Source organism: Bos indicus, chromosome 14 (genome assembly GCF_029378745.1).
Source record: "Bos indicus isolate NIAB-ARS_2022 breed Sahiwal x Tharparkar chromosome 14, NIAB-ARS_B.indTharparkar_mat_pri_1.0, whole genome shotgun sequence".
Taxonomy (NCBI): Eukaryota; Metazoa; Chordata; class Mammalia; order Artiodactyla; family Bovidae; genus Bos; species Bos indicus.
In genome coordinates, this window is record NC_091773.1 from 45,468,468 (window position 1) to 45,487,404 (window position 18,937).

The following is an 18,937-nucleotide window of genomic DNA, read 5'->3' on the forward strand; positions in this document are numbered from 1 at the left end:
TTGCAAAGAATATAATCAATCTGATTTCGGTGTTGAGCATCTGGTGATGTCCATGTATAGAGTCTTCTCTTGTGTTGTTGGAAGAGGGTGTTTGTTATGACCAGTGCATTTTCTTGGCAAAACTCTAGTTTTTGCCCTGCTTCATTCCATATTCCAAGGCCAAATTTGCCTGTTACTCCAGGTGTTTCTTGACTTCCTACTTTTGCATTCCAGTCCCCTATAATGAAAAGGACATCTTTTTTGGGTGTTAGTTCTAAAAGGTCTTGTAGGTCTTCACAGAACATAAGATGTTATACAAACACTCAAATGAAAGTTTTGTTCGGTGAACCCAGTGCATTATGATAGGCCCCTAGAATTTCTAGCCATTAGAAGAATTAGAGGGATACAAATTTTGTAATTACCTATAAGGGAAAAGAATCTAAAAAAATACATATATATATATATATATATATATATATATATATAAAACTGAATCACTTTGAAATTAACCTGAAACTAGCACAACACTGTAAATCAACTATACTTCAAATTTAAAAAATAAAATAGAATGAGAACCCCCCTCAAAAAAAATGTGAAAAAAAGAAAAAGAAATTACAGCAATAGAAAGAGTAGCCAAAGGGAAGCAATGTCCCTCTCAACTCACACCTTGGTCATGCTAGTTTCCAATGCCCTGGGTGATATGTATTTTTGCTTCCAGAGATCTGTGTTTCTGGCATTGAAATGTTTACAAACCCTATAGATGGAACATACAATATCTTGTCTAAAGTTCATTCCAGTACATAATGGGGGCTGAAGCAAATTTAAAGAAAAACAGTAGTAGTGTTATTATTGTGTAAGTCATAACTGTTACTATATAAATGAACAGCCCAATCCGTGGATATCCAAATTGTCTGTGAGAAAGGCAGTCCTCCCTGCTGACTCTCACTGAAAAAGACCAAAAGTTACTGAGCAGGACCCATTGGGCCTTCCTAGGACAGGTCTTCCCCTACCTATATCCTTTGCTTTAGCTCGTCTCTGAAGTACCTAGATAATGGTATCTGATGCACATTTCCTGAGTTTTTTTGCAGATGTGAAAACCCCCACCAAATGAAGATGTTCACTACTTGATGACCATGAGCACATAGCTCCCAGGCCTCCTGGAGCCTAAAGACTATAAAATTAACCCCTGTGACACCACCCTGTTATTGCATCATCAGCCAGTCAGAGACTTGTAGACAAGCAGATCAGGTACCCTGTGGACCCCACCACCAACACACCTCACATAGCTTTTAAAAATGCTTTGCTGAAACCCTTCTGGGAGCACGAGGCTTTTTGGGTCGTGAGGAACCTCATCTCCTTGCACGGCCCTGCAGGAAATATGTCTCTGCTTCCAAACCCCGACGTTTCAGTTCGTTTGACCACACTGTGTGTCGGGTGCATGAACTTGGTTAACAAAAATAGAATAACTAAGAGTAAAGACTGTAGGTCATGTGATTAGCTTCTATAGAGAGGAAATGCCTAAAAATTATTTAGGATCTCTGTTTTCAACTGCCTATTGCATTTTTACATCTGGATGTTCACAGGCAACTCAAAGAGAATTTGGAGCTCAGTATAATCTGCCAATTTTCTTTTGAAATATACACCCCCTTCACCCTCTCCCAACAGCTCTAATGTATGCCTTCTTTTTAATTTATGTTCCACCAGGACCTTCTCACATCCTTCAATCTATTGCCAGCCCTTCCAAGAGATTTATCTGCCTGAAAAACAAGATGTGATTTATGTCATTCTCCTACTCAAAAACTTCCATTGGCTCCTTAGGTTTAAACTATCATTTCATTGGTCAGACCTGATAAATATCACTACTTTTACAGAACAGCTGTGAAAACTTAAAAGAAAAAGAGAAGGAGAGAGAAAAGAAGAAAAAAGAAAACCCAAAGTACAATGAAAATTAGATTAACAAAGCATAATGAAGCATATGAATATTTACATAGAAATCATTGGAGCTAGGACAGGGAAAATAATTCTGTCTTCTACTTTATTAAAATATCAATCTTATTTACCTAAATGGAGGTAGAATAACACTTAACTCTTCCTCCACTGGATACCACTTTTCTAAGACTAGGTCTCTGATGACCAGAAAATTGAGTCAATAATTTTGTTACATTGTGATATTTTTTTTGACAGGGAAGAGTACTGCATCCTAACCTCCCACCCCTACTCATATTTCTAATTTCAAAAAGTAAGGCAGAAAGAGATGGAGAAGGATGGGCAACGGAATGAAGTATTTTCGTAGATTCTGTTCCCAGTAAAAAAAAAACTTTTCGGAAGATGCAGAAACACCTTGGCTGCCATGAATGCTGAACATTTTAGTTTTGCACACACTCATTTGTTGAGAGTTGAAATATGAGTCAGTCAGAAAGAGGGAGCAGAAAAGTGTGCCATTTTTGTATGGTTGAACAACACCAAAATAACACCAACATGGTATTATTGCTTCCCGTGATCATCAGAAGAGGATGATATAGATAATACAGATCTAGATCTAGATATTGTTGACTAAAAAAATATGTACAACCTAAAAGTTGAGTTATGTTTTATTCAGCGGAAATGTTTAGTACTTCAAGTCCAAGAGGAAGGTAGTATCTCAAGTAACTTTGAGAGAACTGCTTCGAGAAGTAAGCAGGGAGCTAGGATATATAGGAGTTTTGCAACAAAGGGCAGCTAGTTGGAACAAAAGATTACTGTTAATTAAAAAAAAAAAACTAGATACCCCATTGAATTCAACACTTTTCTATGTATGGGCGAATGCAAGAGTCGGGGCTCACTGAAATAATTTCTTTGATGTGTACCTCAGTTATCTGGGCCAGTATCCTGTGTTCTCACATCCTGAGTTTTCTCAGGGCTCATGTAGGGAGTGGCTGCAGTCTGATCACTACTGTTTGCTATGCTAAATCACTTCAGTTGTGTCTCTCTCTTTGCGACCCTATGGACCATAGCCTGCCAGTCTCCTCTGTCCATGGGATTCTCCAGGCATGAATACTGGAGTGGGTTGCCATACCCTCCTCCAGGGGATCTATTCCATGTCTCTTAGTCTCCTGCGTTGGCAGGCAGGTTCTTTACAGGTGGCACTTTACCACTAGTGCCACCTGGGAAGCCCCTGATGGCTGCTAGATGAAAGGTATTCTTCATTTCCTTTCTGAGTTCCCTCAGGGCTCACTGGTTGATCCTCGGAAGTGGCTGCTATCACTGACGACTATGACATCTTTTGTTTACTGATATGGCAGGCAATATTTTATTTCTCAATATATATACATATATATGTTTATATATGTACATATATATGTACGTATACATATATATATACACACACACCATCATATATTAAGTGTGTGTGTGTATGCTCAGTCATGTTCAGCATTTTTTTGCAACCCTAAGGACTAAGACCACCTGTTCCTCTGTCCACAGGATTTTCCAGGCAAGAATACTGGAGTGGGTTGCCATTTCCTACTCTGGGAGATCTTCCCAATCCAGGGATTGAACCTGAGTCTCTTGCATTTCCTGCATTGGCAGGTATATTCTTTACCACTGAGCTGCCTGGGAATATATATTAATAAAAGTGGCCCATTTTAGCAAAAGTATAATATCCCCTTAGGAGTACTCTCATCTAGGAAAGCAGGTCATATCCCTCGCCTTTGCACACTCTGTGTGAGCTTTATTTCAATGAATTTGATCTCTGTCTATGGTCTATCACTGGCTTTGCCCCGAGATCATTGGTCACATTGTCCAGCCTTGCTCTTCAAGCGCTAGGGCAGCACTGATAAAAATAGATCGAGAGACCCTCCTTTTTGGTATATCAAAGCCTTCCAATCTCTGCGGACTTTCATTTTGGTCTGTTGCACGTTGCCACACTTGCTGCCTCACTCCTTCTCCCAACTTCCTATTGGACATATGGGCCTCTTCCTTTTGGTTGTCTGGTCATATGGTCACTCAGCATGTGGTCTGATGAAAGAGAGGTGACTTTGTCATAGCTCTGAATATCAAAATCTTTTTCTAGATATCTGTTCATCTCAGGCCAGGCAGAATGAGAAAAGGGATATTTCCACCCATATCAGCAAAGAAAGGATGTTACAGTCAACAGTGACTGCAAGTCACCACTGATGGTGAGTGCTGAGGGAACTTAGGAAGGAAAGAATATCTGCCATTTAGCAGCCACCAGGAGAAGACAATGGCAACCCACTCCAGTACTCTTGCCTGGAAAATACCATGGAAGGAGGAGCCTGGTAGGCTTCAGTCCATGGGGTTGTGAAGAGTCAGACACAACTGAGTGACTTCACTTCCACTTTTCACTTTCATGCATTGGAGAAGGAAATGGCAACCCACTCCAGTGTTCTTGCCTGGAGAATCCCAGGGACAGCAGAGCCTGGTGGGCTGCCGTCTATGGGGTCGCACAGAGTCGGACATGACTGAAGTGACTTAGCAGCAACAGCCACCAGACTACAGCCAATACCCAAACCAGATTGATTCATTTTTTGCAGCCAAAGATGGAAAAGCTCTAAATAGTCAGCAAAAACAAGACCAGGAGCAGACTGTGGCTCAGATCATGAACTCCTTATTGCCAAATTCAGACTTAAATTGAAGAGTGTAGGGAAAACCAATAGACTATTCAGGTATGACCTAAATCAAACCCCTTATGACTATACAGTAGAAGTGAGAAATAGATTTAAGGGCCTAGATCTGATAGAGTGCCTGATGAACTATGGAATGAGGTTCGTGACATTGTACAGGAGACAGGGATCAAGATTCAAGGGATTAGATCTGATAGAGTGTCTGAAGAACTATGTACACTGTACAGGAGGCAGTGATCAAGACCATCCCCAAGAAAAAGAAATGCAAAAAGGCAAAATGGCTGTCTGAGGAGGCCTTACAAATAGCTGTGAAAGGAAGAGAAGCTAAAGGCAAAGGAGAAAAGGAAAGACATACCCATTTGAATGCAGAGTTCCAAAGAATAGCAAGGAAAGATAAGAAAGCCTTCCTCAGTGATCAGTGCAAAGAAATGTAGGAAAACAGTAGAATGGGAAAGACTAAAGATCTCTTCAAGAAAATTAGAGATACCAAGGGAACATTTCATGCAAAGATGGGCTCGATAAAGGACAGAAATGGTATGGACCTAAAAGAAGCAGAAGATATTATGAAGAGGTGGTAAGAATACACAGAAGAACTATAGCAAAAAGATCTTAATGACCCAGATAACCATGACAGTGTGATCACTCACCTAGAGCCAGACATCCTGGAATGTGAAGTCAAGTGGGCCTTAGGAAGCATCACTATGAACAAAGCTAGTGGAGGTAATGGAATTCCAGTTGAGCTATTTCAAATCCTAAAAGATGATGCTGTGAAAGTGCTGCACTCAATATGCCAGCAAATCTGGAGAACTCAGCAGTGTCCACAGGACTGGAAAGGGTCAGTTTTCTTTCCAGTCCCCAAGAAGGGCAATGCCAAAGAATGTTCAAATTACTGCACAATTGCACCCATCTCACGCTGTGAAAGTGCTGCACTCAATATGCCAGCAAATCTGGAGAACTCAGCAGTGTCCACAGGACTGGAAAGGGTCAGTTTTCTTTCCAGTCCCCAAGAAGGGCAATGCCAAAGAATGTTCAAATTACTGCACAATTGCACCCATCTCACATGCTAGCAAAGCAATGCTCAAAATTCTCTAAGCCAGGCTTCAACAGTACATGAACTGTGAACTTCCAGATGGTCAAGATGGATTTAGAAAAGGCAGAAGAACCAGAGATAGAATTGCCAACATCAGCTGGATCATGGAAAAAGCAAGAGAGTTTCAGAAAAACATCTACTTCTGCTTTATTGACTTTGCCAAAGGCTTTGACTGTGTGGATCACAATCAACTGTGGAAAATTCTGAAAGAGATTGGAATACCAGACCACCTAACCTGCTTCCTGAGAAATGCAGAAATGTATGCAGATCAGGAAGCAACAGTTAGAACTGGACATGGAACAACAGACTGGTTCCAAATCAGGAAAGGAGTACATCAAGGCTGTATATTGTCACCCTGCTTATTTAACTTCTATGCAGAGTACATCATGACAAATGCTGGGCTGGATGAAGCACCAGCTGGAATCAAGAATCCCAGGAGAAATATCAATAACCTCAGATATGCAGATGACACCACCTTTATGGCAGAAAGCAAAGAAGAACTAAAGAGCCTCTTGATGTAAATGAAAGAGGAGAGTGAAAAAGTTGGCTTAAAACTCAACATTCAGAAAACTAAGATCATGGCATCTGGTCCCATCACTTCATGGCAAATAAATGGGGCAACAGTGGAAACGGTGAGAGACTTTATTTTTTTGTGGGGGGGGGGTTCCAAAATCACTGCAGATGGTGACTGCATTCATGAAATGAAAAGACACTTGCTCCTTGGAAGAAAAGTTATGACCAACCTAGACAGCATATTAAAAAGCAGAGACATCACTTTGCCAACAACAGTCCGTCTAGTTAAGGCTATGGTTTTTCCAGTGGTCATGTATGAATGTGAGAGTTGGACTATAAAGAAAGCTGAGTGCTGAAGAATTGATGCTTTTGAACTGTGGTGTAGAAGAAGACTCTTGAGAGTCCCTTGGACTGCAAGAAGATCAAACCAGTCCATCCTAAAGGAAATCAGTCCTAAATATTAATTGGAAGGACTGATGCTGAAGCTGAAACTCCAATACTTTGGCCACATGATGTGAAGTACTACTGGTTGGAAAAGACCCTGATGCTGGGAAAGATTGAAGGTGGCAGAAGAAGGGGACAACAGAGGATGAGATGGTTGGATGCCATCACCGACGCGACGGACATGAGTTTGAGCAGGCTTCGGGTGTTGGTGTTGGTGTTGGACAGGGAAGACTGGCCTGCTGCAGTTCATGGGGTCACAAAGAGTTGGACAGGATTGAGCGACTGAATTGAACTTAACTGTGACTACAGCCACTCCTTAAGAAAACTCACCTCAGGATGAGTTTTCACTCCAGATATGAAAACAAAGACCACTGGCTCCAGGTAGCTGAGATGCATATCAAAGGAACAGTTTCTGAAGTGATAAATTCCTTAACTTGAGATATCTGGTTTTCCTTTAATTAACAATAGTCTTTTGATGTTCAGACTACCTGCCCTTTGTTGCAAAACTTCTATATAACCTGACTGCCCCCATCACCTCCTCAGAGCAGTTCTTTCAAGGTTACTTGAGATGCTCCCTTCCTGGCTTGAAGTCCTAAAAATTCCCACTGAATAAAACATAGCTCTCAACTTTTAGGTTGTGAATACTTTTTAAGTCAACAAGAACACATCATGTGAATTATTTTTGACGCAACTGATATTGTAATGTCTTATATGTATACCCATCCTGGGTGATATGTCAAATAAATGACCTTCAAAAGGATCATAAGCTTTAGTTTCCTTCTCTTTAAATAGAGATAATGATTCCTATAGCATGTCAGTGGAGCCAAAGCAAAATAATGGATAAACCTTTGTGAATTCTAAAAACTCATATTCATATAATTTATTTCATAGATACAACTATTTTCAAGAGACTTGGTGTTTTTAGATCAAGAATAGCCATGATAAAAAATTTGAAAACAATTAAATTATTCAGATGCTACTTCACTTGAGTCTCTGAGTGTCAGATTTTAATCACATATATTTATAACTCCTTCATAAAAGAGTAGAGAAAACTGTAAAGTATAATTTAAAGGATTCTAGAAAATTATAGAATATTACAGATCAAATAACAGTACAAAAACCAGACACACTGGTTATCAGTTGGAATATCCTATAAAGATGTGGAGGTACCAAATAAAACCATTTCTAACAGAATTAGAAAGTGTTCAGAAGTTGAATTTCATAAGTACAAATAAAAAGTTAGATCTAAGTTGTATCTGGCATATATATATAGCTAATGACCTAAGACCATCAGAAATGCCTGCCCAGGGCACAGACTGTGGCTATAGGAAAATGGTTCTTAAAGGAAAAAAAAGAAGAAAAACCCAGGAATATCATTTTCATTCTCCCTTGGATTTTGCTAATCTATGATTTTCTAATACTTAAAGAGTCCTTGATAGTGTGTTAGGGATAGTGCTAAGCGCTTTATGTGGCTTAACTCATTTCTCCTCATCACAGTCCTATGAAGCAGTCATGCCACCATCAACCCATCTTACAGATAAAAAGACTGAGGCTTGGTTTTTTATGTCTTTATTCATTTAATCCTACTACATTCCTGGGGAGTATTTACACTATTATTCCTATTTAACTGACAAGAAGCCCCAGGTTCAGTTGGAGTTAGGAAAAAGAAGCCACATTAACAAAGAGAAAGGGTGGACTCAAGTTTGTGAACTTTGATAAATGAAAGTTTACTTTGCAGTGAGACTAAAATAGGCAGGAAATGGCAGCAAGCAGCAGAAGTGGGTAGTGGATATCCTTTTCCCTGGTAGATTTCTGTCTGTAGAGCCAAGGTTACCACCTATGAGCCTTTGTTTAGGAATGTGGGGAGAGGCTTATGGTGACTAGTAACAGCAGTGGTTCGGTTCAGTTCAGTTCAGTCACTCAGTTGTGTCTGACTCTGTGACCCCATGAACTGCAGCATGCCAGGCCTTCCTGTCCATCACCAGCTCCTGGAGTTTACTCAAACTCGTGTCCATTGAGTCGGTGATGCCATACAACCATCTCATCCTCTGTTGTCCCTTTCTCCTCCAGCCTTCAATCTTTCCCAGCATCAGGGTCTCTTCAAATGAGTCAGTTCTTTGCATCAGGTGGCAAAGTATTGGAGTTTCAGCTCCAGCATCAGTCCTTCCAGTGCATATTCAGGACTGATCTCCTTTAGGATGGGTTGGTAGGATCTCCTTGCAGTCCAAGGGACTCACAAGAGTCTTCTCCAACACCACAGTTCAAAACCATCAATTCTTCAGCACTCAGCTTTCTTTATAGTCCAACTCTCACATCTATACATGACTACTGGAAAAACCATAGCTTCGACTATATTGACCTTTGTTGGCAAAGTAATGTCTCTGCTTTTTAATATGCTGTCTAGGTTGGTCATAACTTTCCTTTCAAAGAGTAAGCGTCTTTTGATTTCATGGCTGCAGTCACCATCTGCAGTGATTTTGGAGCCCCCAAAAATAAAGTCAGCCATTATTTCCACTGTTTCCACATCTATTTGCCATGAAGTGATGGGACCAGATATCATGATCTTAGTTTTCTGAATGTTGAGCTGTGGGAGCTCATGAAAAAAAATAAATAAATAAATAAAATGATAGCTGAGCTCTATGCTATGCTATGCTAAGTCACTTCATTCGTATCTGACTCTGTGCGACCCCATAGACGGCAGCCCACCAGGCTCCCCCATCCCTGGGATTCTCCAGGCAAGAACACTGGAGTGGGTTGCCATTTCCTTCTCCAATGCATGAAAGTGAAGAGAGAAAGTGAAGTTGCTCAGTCGTGTCCGACTCTTAGCGACCCCATGGACTGCAGCCTACCAGGCTCCTCCGTCCATGGGATTTTCCAGGCAAGAGTACTGGAGTGGGGTGCCATTGAGCTCTATGCTAAACACGTCTTAATTTTCAGATTAAGCATTTGAGATTGACAATATAATTATCTCCATTTAGAAAACAGGGACACCAAGGCTGATAAATGTTGTTTGTTGTTGTTTTAGTCGCTAAGTTGTGTCTGACTTTTGCGACACCATGGACTGTAGCCTGCCAGGCTCCTCTGTCCATGTGATTTCCCAGGCAAGAATACTGGAGTGGGTTGTCATTTCTTTCTCCAGGGGCTTTTCCTGACCCAATAATCAAATCTGTCCTGCATTGGCAGGCCGGTTCTTTACCACTGAGCCACCAGGGAACTCCAGATATGTAAGTGACAGAGGTCAAATTAAAAAAAACATATATTCTATCTTCAAAGTGCATGATCTTTATCAACATGTGAGTTTTTATTACTACAGTCCCTAGTAATGATTGATATATAGCCAACTTATTATGTAAGCAAGTTGTAGGAAAAAATGGCATAGGTCGTACATAAAACTTTATTAAATGAAACAAACTATTTTTTTTTGTCATTACCTACTGACTCATCTTTGTCCACGCTTTGATTGACTAAAGTTTTATTCTTCCTGTCCTGACCTAACCTTGAACTCTTTTCTTGACATCTATTCAAAGGGAAAAGGAGAGGGGAAAGAATGGTTCAGAACACCCACATACTGGAATATAAAGTTGAAAAAGCCAAGCCACTTAAAATTTTGGTCCGTCCTCATGCATAGCATACATATTAACACTCTTAATGAAAGACTGTAGTGAATTAATATAATTAATATAAAGGTTTTAGGAAAATACCTACTTGCTTAACCTCTCTGATAAAGTCACCAGAAAGAACTCAGCAGCTTAATCTGTATCAAGGTGACCGAGCTAAAACAATTCTGTACCATGTTTATACACTGACCTCCTTTCCTAATGTTAATTTATACCTCCAAGGGAAGGATCATTTCATGCCTAATGAGGATGACAAAACGTGAGGACAATGATATAACACGGTGAAATGGAACAATGTTTACTGGTTGGGAATCTGGAAGATGACTGTTAGCTCTGCCGTCAATGAGCAGCTGTGTGACCTAGAACAAGTTACTTTATGTCTCTGGGCTTCAGTTTTCACAAATGTGAAAATAACGGGGGTTAAATTAAGTAATCTGGAGTTACTTTAAAAGGTAGTTACACTTCCAATCAGAGTGTGAAAGTAACCCAGATACTGCTGGGCATACTGGCCATCTGTTTGGAAACTGAAAACACTCTTGAAAAATAACTCATGTGTCAATTGCTGGGATCCAGGGCCATGTTCAGAAAAATAGTGAGTGGCCAGATGAAGTCCAAATCCTAGAGGTAAGGGGTTTGCTGAGAAAGAAATTATCCCAAAGAAAGAGGTTTATATACTGGCAAAGCCATGTGATCTCATAGTGTCTGGCACTCAAAGATTAGTGCTCTCGTCCACCCACGCATGGGCTCCATAGGGATGGATAGGATTTTTAAGCCAAAACTTAAGTATAATAGCTATTTCATCCTGCCCTGTAAAATCCTCTGATGTCTTCAACACTGGTTGGGACCCCTCCAGCTGATTAGATGGTTTAGCACTATGACTGGAACGTGGAGTCCAATTGGGATTGAATTGAGTTCCAACCCACCACCTTCCAACTGTGTGACCTTAGGCTAGTGACTTAATAGTTATGAACCTGTTTCTTCATCTCTCAAATGAGAATTATGTCTCCTCTCTCAAAGTCTATTGAGAGAGTTTAACTTAAAAATTGCTGGAAAGCATTCAAGCAGCGCCTTGCCAGTGGCATCTGTTCAATGTGTGCTGGTTACTATTGCTACCACCATGACTGAGACTGCCATTACAGTCAAGCTGAAGAGGAGAGAGCCTTTCTTGGCTGCTTGAGTTCATCACAGGCCACAAGTGTGGATTGATGATCATTACTTGTAAATTTGCAGTGTCCTCAGAAGCAAAGGGAAGCCTTCCTTACTGAGTGAAGTGTCATTGAGTTAGTGGTCAGGCCAGGCAACACAGGGGCACCAGGGGAGCTGTGCACTGCTGTGCTTACAGTGGCCACTGGTGGGAAAGTTCTTTAAGTACTGAAGGGGTGAAATGACAGCGCCTTCCAAGAGCAGTTTTTTTTTTTTTTTGAAGCATTGCACAACTTATGGGGGAATCTGCAGCATATCCCTGGAAAGTATTTTCAAGGAACTGTCAGGGGATCTTGGAAAATCTGGGTTCATTCATTGTGTCAAAAGGGAAGCCCCAGTGACTCAGTGGTAAAGAATCTGCCTGCTAATGCAGGAGACACACAACAAGCTCAGGTTCAATCCCTCGATCGGGAAGATCCTCTGGAGTAGGAAACGGCAACCCACTCCAATATTCTTGACTGGGAAATCCCATGGACAGAGGAGCCTGACAGGCTACAGTCCAAGGGGTTGCAAATGAGTTGAACATGACTTAGCAACTAAAAAACAATTGCATCAAAAATATTTACTGAGCCATCACTATGTGTCAGGAATTCTTCTAGGGTCTCTGCCATCATGAAACTTTCATTCTAGGACTGACAGTATGTATATAAATAGCAATCAGTCTGTGAAAATAATAAAATGTCTTGGAAACTATGACAGAGAGTACAGGGGTCTTCAGGCAGGGCCCCACTGTGCAGATGGCACTGGAGCTAAAACCAAAAACGAGAAGAAGGAACTCTCCTTGGGAAGATTTGGAGCAAGTTTGGGTCAGACAAAAGGAACATCAAGTGCAAAGATCCTGGGTTGGGAATGAGAGACAAAGCAAGGAAGGCTGCAGCAAACAAGTGGGCAAGTAGTATGAGGTGGGAGAAGTTGGGAGAAGCCAGATGGATCCAAAGGACCTCTGAGTCCACATAGACACACACACACACACACGCACACACACACACACACACACACACACACAAATGTCTTTGAAAGAAAAGCCTCCTAAACTAAAAGCCAAAATAAGCAGTAGGGTAAAATACCATTCTAAATATAATTTCTAAACAGACAAATGAAGTGATGGAGTTCATTATCAGAGAGGCGGGTCATCACATTTAGCATGTAGTACAGTACAATGCTGGACTGTGAGGTTGCATAAACTCCATGTTTTGAGGCAGGGTCCTACTCATTTCTTATCAAAAAGGGGTCAGTGGGCTGTGTTTTCAAACATTATTCTAATAGAAACTAGTAGACGTCACAGAATGACCATGGACCCATACTAGAAGGTCAGGGGTCAAGCTCAAATTGCATGACTATAACATCTTAAGTGGAAGACCTTGGAAACTCCACTTGACCTCATTGAGAGTATTTGTTTATCCTTGCTTTTGCACTGTGGTGTTGGAGAAGACTCTTGAGAGTCCCTTGGACTGCAAGGAGATCCAACCAGTCCATTCTGGAGGAGATCAGCCCTGGGATTTCTTTGGAAGGAATGATGCTAAAGCTGAAACTCCAGTACTTTGGCCACTTCATGCGAAGAGTTGACTCATTGGAAAAGACTCTGATGCTGGGAGGGATTAGGGGCAGGAGGAGAAGGGGATGACAGAGGATGAGATGGCTGGATGGCATCACTGACTTGATGGACGTGAGTCTGGGTGAACTCCGGGAGTTGGTGATGGACAGGGAGGCCTGGCGTGCTGTGATTCATGGGGTCGCAAAGAGTCGGACACGACTGAGCGACTGAACTGAACTGAACTGAGGTTTAAAATAATTGCTACCACATAAGTCAATTATAGGGTTTCCTTCATAACTCAGTCAGTAAAGAGTCTGCCTGCAATACAGGAGACCCAGGTTTGATTCCTGGGTTGGGAAGATCCCCTGGAGAAGGAAATGGCAACTCCAGTATTCTTGCCTGGAGAAATCCATGAACAGAGGAGCCTGGCAGCTACAGTCTATGGGGTCGCAAGAGTTGGACATGACTGAGCGACTAAACCCAGGCTGTGAAAATTAAACAAGATAGCGAAGGACAGGGAAACCTGGCATGCTACAGTCCATGGGGTCAAAAAGAGCCAATCAGGACTTACTTATCACCCAAATATTTCTTAGTGGTTTTACGTTTCTTTTTTAACATTTCTTATTAAAATTTCTTGTCGTGGGAAGATTTGGGAGAATGACATTGTAACATGTAAAATATCATGTAAGAAACGAGTTGCCAGTCCAGGTTCGATGCACGATACTGGATGCTTGGGGCTAGTGCACTGGGACGACCCAGAGGGAGGGTATGGGGAGGGAGGAGGGAGGAGGGGTCAGGATGGGGAACACATGTATACCTGTGGTGGATTCATTTTGATATTTGGCAAAACTAATACAATTATGTAAAGTTTAAAAATAAAATAAAATTAAAAAAAGAAAAAAAAAAAAAATTTCTTGTCATTGCTGTTTTGAAGTAAAACCACTAGAGGTCAGAATTTCACGTAAATTGTTTAAGGAAACCACCAACGTTGGGGGAAAAAAGAATGTCTACTAAGCAGCATAAAATAATAAATTTAAGGTGAAGAAAGAAAAATAAAAATGGCTTTCAACAAATAATTTTTGATAACTAGAGCAATACTCATTCTCAAAACTGCTATTCAATGGACTTAGCCAAATAGGAAGAAGAGGGAAAGACAAACAGAATTTGTTAAGTATCTGTTCTCGACACCGATACAGTTTAAGGTTCACATTGATTATCTGATGTTATTCTTAAAACATGTCTGCCATGAAACTCATTTTGCAAATAAAGAAACTAAAGTATAGACAGATGTGATATCATCCTGAATGAAGATCAAGCAGGTACAATCCAATGTTTTCCACTAAGTCAAGTTTGTGAAATAGTGCAGGAAAAAATGGTGTCTCTGTGTTAGATAACATACTATATGACAGATTAACATTAACAGTTTTCTGTTTGCCATTCTATATATTTTTATTTAATTCCAAGTCTCCTAAATGAATCTAGGGAAAGTTCCTTTTGTTGTCTGTTTCTCAGAGTATTTAGAAGTTTCTGAGCACAGTGCTGATAAATATGGTATTGAGATGATTAGCCATGAAGAAAAACATAGACCAGCTTGCTTTTAGGAAAAATATTTTGAACAAGGGCAATAATCTAGTTCTTTAAAAATGTTTACTTAGCCATCAAACCTTTCTTTTTTGTCATTTTGTAGAGATAAATATATAAATCTGCCTTATTCAGGGGTGGGGAAGACTATCATCACGTTCATAAGAGGATGAAGCAGTCTATATCTTGAGGGAAGACAAAAATCATTTTTGTGTTTTGGGGTATCCACAATGTCTAGCACAGGACACAGAGCAGAGGTAGGGCAGTGATGAATAGGCTCTTGATGCTATACGTGTTGTGCACATAGAGGCAATTTGCAAATAAAAATATGAGTTACGTGGGTCCTGACCCCAAGAGTTTTTAAGCTAACACCAGTTTGAAATGTAGGTACAAGCTTTTTCCTTAGCTTGAAACCTTTAGCATTGTACATGATGCCTGGGTTCCCTGGTGGCTCAGACAGTAAAGCATCTGCCTACTATACGGGAAACCCGGGTTCGATCCCTGGGTTGGGAAGATGCCCTGGAGAAGGAAATGGCACCCCACTCCAGTACTCTTGCCTGGAAAATCCCATGGACAGAGGAGCCTGGTAGGCTGCAGTCCATGGGGTTGCAAAGAATCGGACATGACTGAGCGACTTCACTTCACTGATGCCTGGGACTTAGTAGGTATTCAGTATGCTCCAGAATCTTGGAATCACTTTAATAAGAATTTCTTTAATAAGAAATGTGGAATCCATTTGATGCCAAGTCCCTGGGCTCTAGGGGAAGAAGAAATTGTACCAAGTCCATAACAGACTTAGTTCTGGAATCTGGGGTTCTTAAGGGGTCCTTTCCAAGTCTTTCTTCCCTGGGAGCACTCACTTCTTCCTTCTGTCACATTCTCACTTGTAATCATCTCATAATTTCTACATACACTCAGGAAGAGAGTTAAAGGGGTTTCCACTGTTTGGAGTCTTAAGAGAGTTGCTAATGGGAAGGGAAAAGTTTTGTGTTAAATTAAAAAAATGAGAGTTGGAAGATTCATGTGGACACTATGCTGGTATCCAACACATATTAATTGCTCTCTGCTTTCCCTCTTAAATTATTTACCATTTCATTGCTCATGACACTGATATATATATATATGAAAAATGTAAAAGTGTTAGTTACTCAGCTGTGTCTGACTATTTGCAATCCCATGGACTGTAGCCCACCAGGCTCCTCTGTCCATGGAATTCAACTGGAGTGAGTTGCCATGCCCTTCTCCAAGGGATCCTCCCAACCCAGGAATCGAACCCAGATCTCCTACATTACAGGCAGATTCTTTATCATCTGAGGCATCAGGAAACCATATATATATATAATTTAATGCATCTCTTGTACATAAAATAGTGCTTAGCACATTCAATATATGTTGGCTGAGTTGAAATGACTAGAATCATTGAATTGGAGTACACTGTCTTTTGGACATTATTTTAACAATACTTTGTCCATTCTTCCTCCAGTTTGAAAGTTGCAGTTTCTCTGTAAGGAAAACTGCTTAACATTTCTATTCTCAAATGGATTCTCCCTTTGAAGGGACAGAAACATTTTAATTTTCCTCTATTCTGTGGAAAGTCCAGTAATGGTTTTAAGTAAATACTTTGTTTCTGACTGAAACTTTCTTTTCTGAACATTGACCCTCGCATTATTCATTTATTCACCCAAGAAATTATTTGGAAGCCCCAAGGTCTCATTGTTCTTCCTTGCATTTATTTTATGGTATCAAAGGTTAAAACTTAGATTGCAATCTTAGGAGGAAATTAATTCACTGATTAAGAAAAATGCATTTTAAGCAATACACATTTAAATCACTGACAAGCACAGGGCGATGTTTTTCTGTTGTGTCTGTGTGTGTGTTTTTAAGACCTTTTTTTCAACTTAAAATTTTAAGTAGCTGCAATTCTTCCACCCTCTAGCCTGGAGAAACAGAGCATGAATTACTAACGAAGGAGCACCGATCTGTACTGCAGTGACCACTTCCAGAACAAAAGGGTCAGAGCTGAAACCAAGAAAACAGGAGCATTTTTTAATCAACCAGGTGCTTGAAGCACATTTGGACCTTGGCCCTACTTGAAAAAAAAAAATTCCAATATTCTATCGTCCTTTTGTTGAAGGCTCTTGGCCCTAAAGTCTCCACTTGCAAATAAAGAAATGCTTATTTCTATACTATCTCCAATCCTTTATTTGTTTTATTTTTATTATTTATTTTTTTTGGAGGGGGTTGTTTGGTTTCGAAGAACATAGAAGTATAATTATAAACATACTGATCTTTCAACATTTACAATAAACAGTATTTGGAAAAAGCAGGCTACAAGAAAAAGGGGAAACATGTCTGATGTCTGTTATGCAACTACTATGTTCCAGACATTAAATATTTTTTTGCAAATATTACTTTATTTAATCATTACTCCAGTGGTGAGTGGAGAGGATGATAACACTTTCCCCCGCTCCTAATACGAAAGAGCTTAGGTTCAGAGAGTTAAAACTTTTCCTAAAGAGCATGTAGCTAGAAAGAAACGAAACAGAAATTTTCAGCTTGGTCCATGTCTCACTAAGGTAATTTTTTCTGTTATCCAACACTTCTCAAAATGGACCACACACTTTGATTATGACTGTAGAAAAATATGATTAATAGGGGACACAAGTTTAAGAGACATGGAAGAAATAAAAACAATATGCTGAGATGACAGTGCCATTTTCCTTTTTTGGCATTTTTTTTTTCTTACTGCCACCTCCAATTCTTGATGGACCCCTCTTCATTGGAACCCAGGAGTCCATTAATTTATGAAATGTATAAAAGAATTAAAGTTTACTGAGCTTTTGTCTAGTAGCTTTACCAGAATCAGTATGAGAAAACAGTTGGAGTAAAAACAGTCCATGAATAGAGATGTTATTAACAAAAGGAATCCTGTCTGTGTATCCCCCCTGGAGCTGCAAGGAAGGCGGAATATCCCCCTGTCCCAGGTGAATTCTATCACATCCCTGTCCCAGGCTTCCACTCCCTCCTGGGGTTCTCTTACTTAACATCAAGGGAGTACCAGGACATTGATTTTCCTAAAATAGAAGGAGAGTAGAACTCTAGGGGGGAGAGTAGAAAACTCTAGGGAGGAGAGTTAGAGAAAGTGGGAGCTAGAGTGGCACTGAGCGATGAAGTAAGAGAGCTTACTTATTAGATGGGAAAATTTCACTTTTTTTCTTTCCTCACCTTTGGGTCCTGGTGAAATGGTGTGTGTGGCACAGACTTCAGTCGTAGGACGACTGTCGAGGTCCAGACCCAGACTCTGAATTTGCAAAAGAAAGAGCACCAGGAGAATGAACTGGTTTCTTCGAACTTGGGCTCCAAAGCCACCCATTGCTGCGGTTTCCTCAAAAAAGGGCTGCCTCAAAGTGCCAAATAAACAGTTCGATTTTTAATGAAAACTTCTTCTTTGGGGAAGAAAGGGAAATATCTGGAACACACATTCCAAAAAGGGCTGTAAAGACAGGAAGGAAGCATATCTTAGGTTGTTTATTTTCTCAGTGTTCCAAATGAGCCGTACATTTTCCAGACTATTTACTTTCAAGTGACAAGAGTTTATTGAAAATTATCTCTGAACTAAACACTCAAGTGTGCAGGTCAGTAGAAACACTCCAGAAAATAGAACAGATATACCTTTGGCTTAGTACATGAATGGATAATTTAATGCCCAAATTGCACTTAAATGTTGGGGTTCCAGAAAGACTGAGCCAGAGATTTTATGAATTACCTACATATTATATAATCATTGTGCATGGCTTTGAGCTTTTTAACAAGGAAATATTCATTACCTGTTTCTGGTGTCAGTTGAACACTAATACTCTTACTGCTCTCCATAAGCTTATTTCCTTCTCTTGCTACAAAGAATTGTCTTGGGGTTAAACCCCAAAGGAAAGAACACCACTTACTGCAAAGCAATTAGGCAATAAGTATCAAGAATGTTAAAAATATGTATAGCCTTTGCCCTAGTAACTGGCCTTCTGGTACACTGCCTTAAAGAAATACTGTGAAATGTGGACAAAGCTTTGATTAAAAGATGTGGCCAAAGCAGGAAGGGGCATCAACTGCCTAATGACATATTGTTGTTGTTTAGTAGCTAAGTCATGTCTGACTCTTTTGTGACCCCGTGGACTGTAGCCCACCAGGATCCTCTGTCCATGGGATTTCCCAGGAAAGAATACTGGAGTGAGTTGCCATTTCCTTCTCCAGGGGATCTTCCTGACTCAGAGATCAAACTTGTGTCTCCTGCATTGGCAGGCAGATTCTTTACCACTGAGTCAATGATATGTTGCTGCTGCTGCTAAGTCGCTTCAGTCGT

At 40.4% G+C, this 18,937-nt stretch overlaps 1 protein-coding gene across 3 annotated transcripts in view; it reads right to left on the bottom strand.

Annotated features, from left to right (window-relative positions):
• COLEC10 (collectin subfamily member 10) overlaps positions 1-18,080 on the bottom strand; it is a 54,161-nt gene extending 36,081 nt beyond the window's left edge. For 2 of the 3 annotated variants that reach the window (XR_002182286.2, XM_019974078.2), the window contains exon 1: positions 17,809-18,076. Coding sequence is in view for 2 of the 3 variants with exons in the window: in XM_019974078.2 (XP_019829637.1) it covers positions 17,809-17,956 (148 nt within the window). In the remaining variant the exon portion in view is untranslated. Of the gene's footprint in view, positions 1-17,808 lie in introns of all 3 variants that reach the window. The other variant, XM_019974079.2, reaches the window with a different exon arrangement.
• Positions 18,081-18,937: the final 857 nt, after the last annotated feature.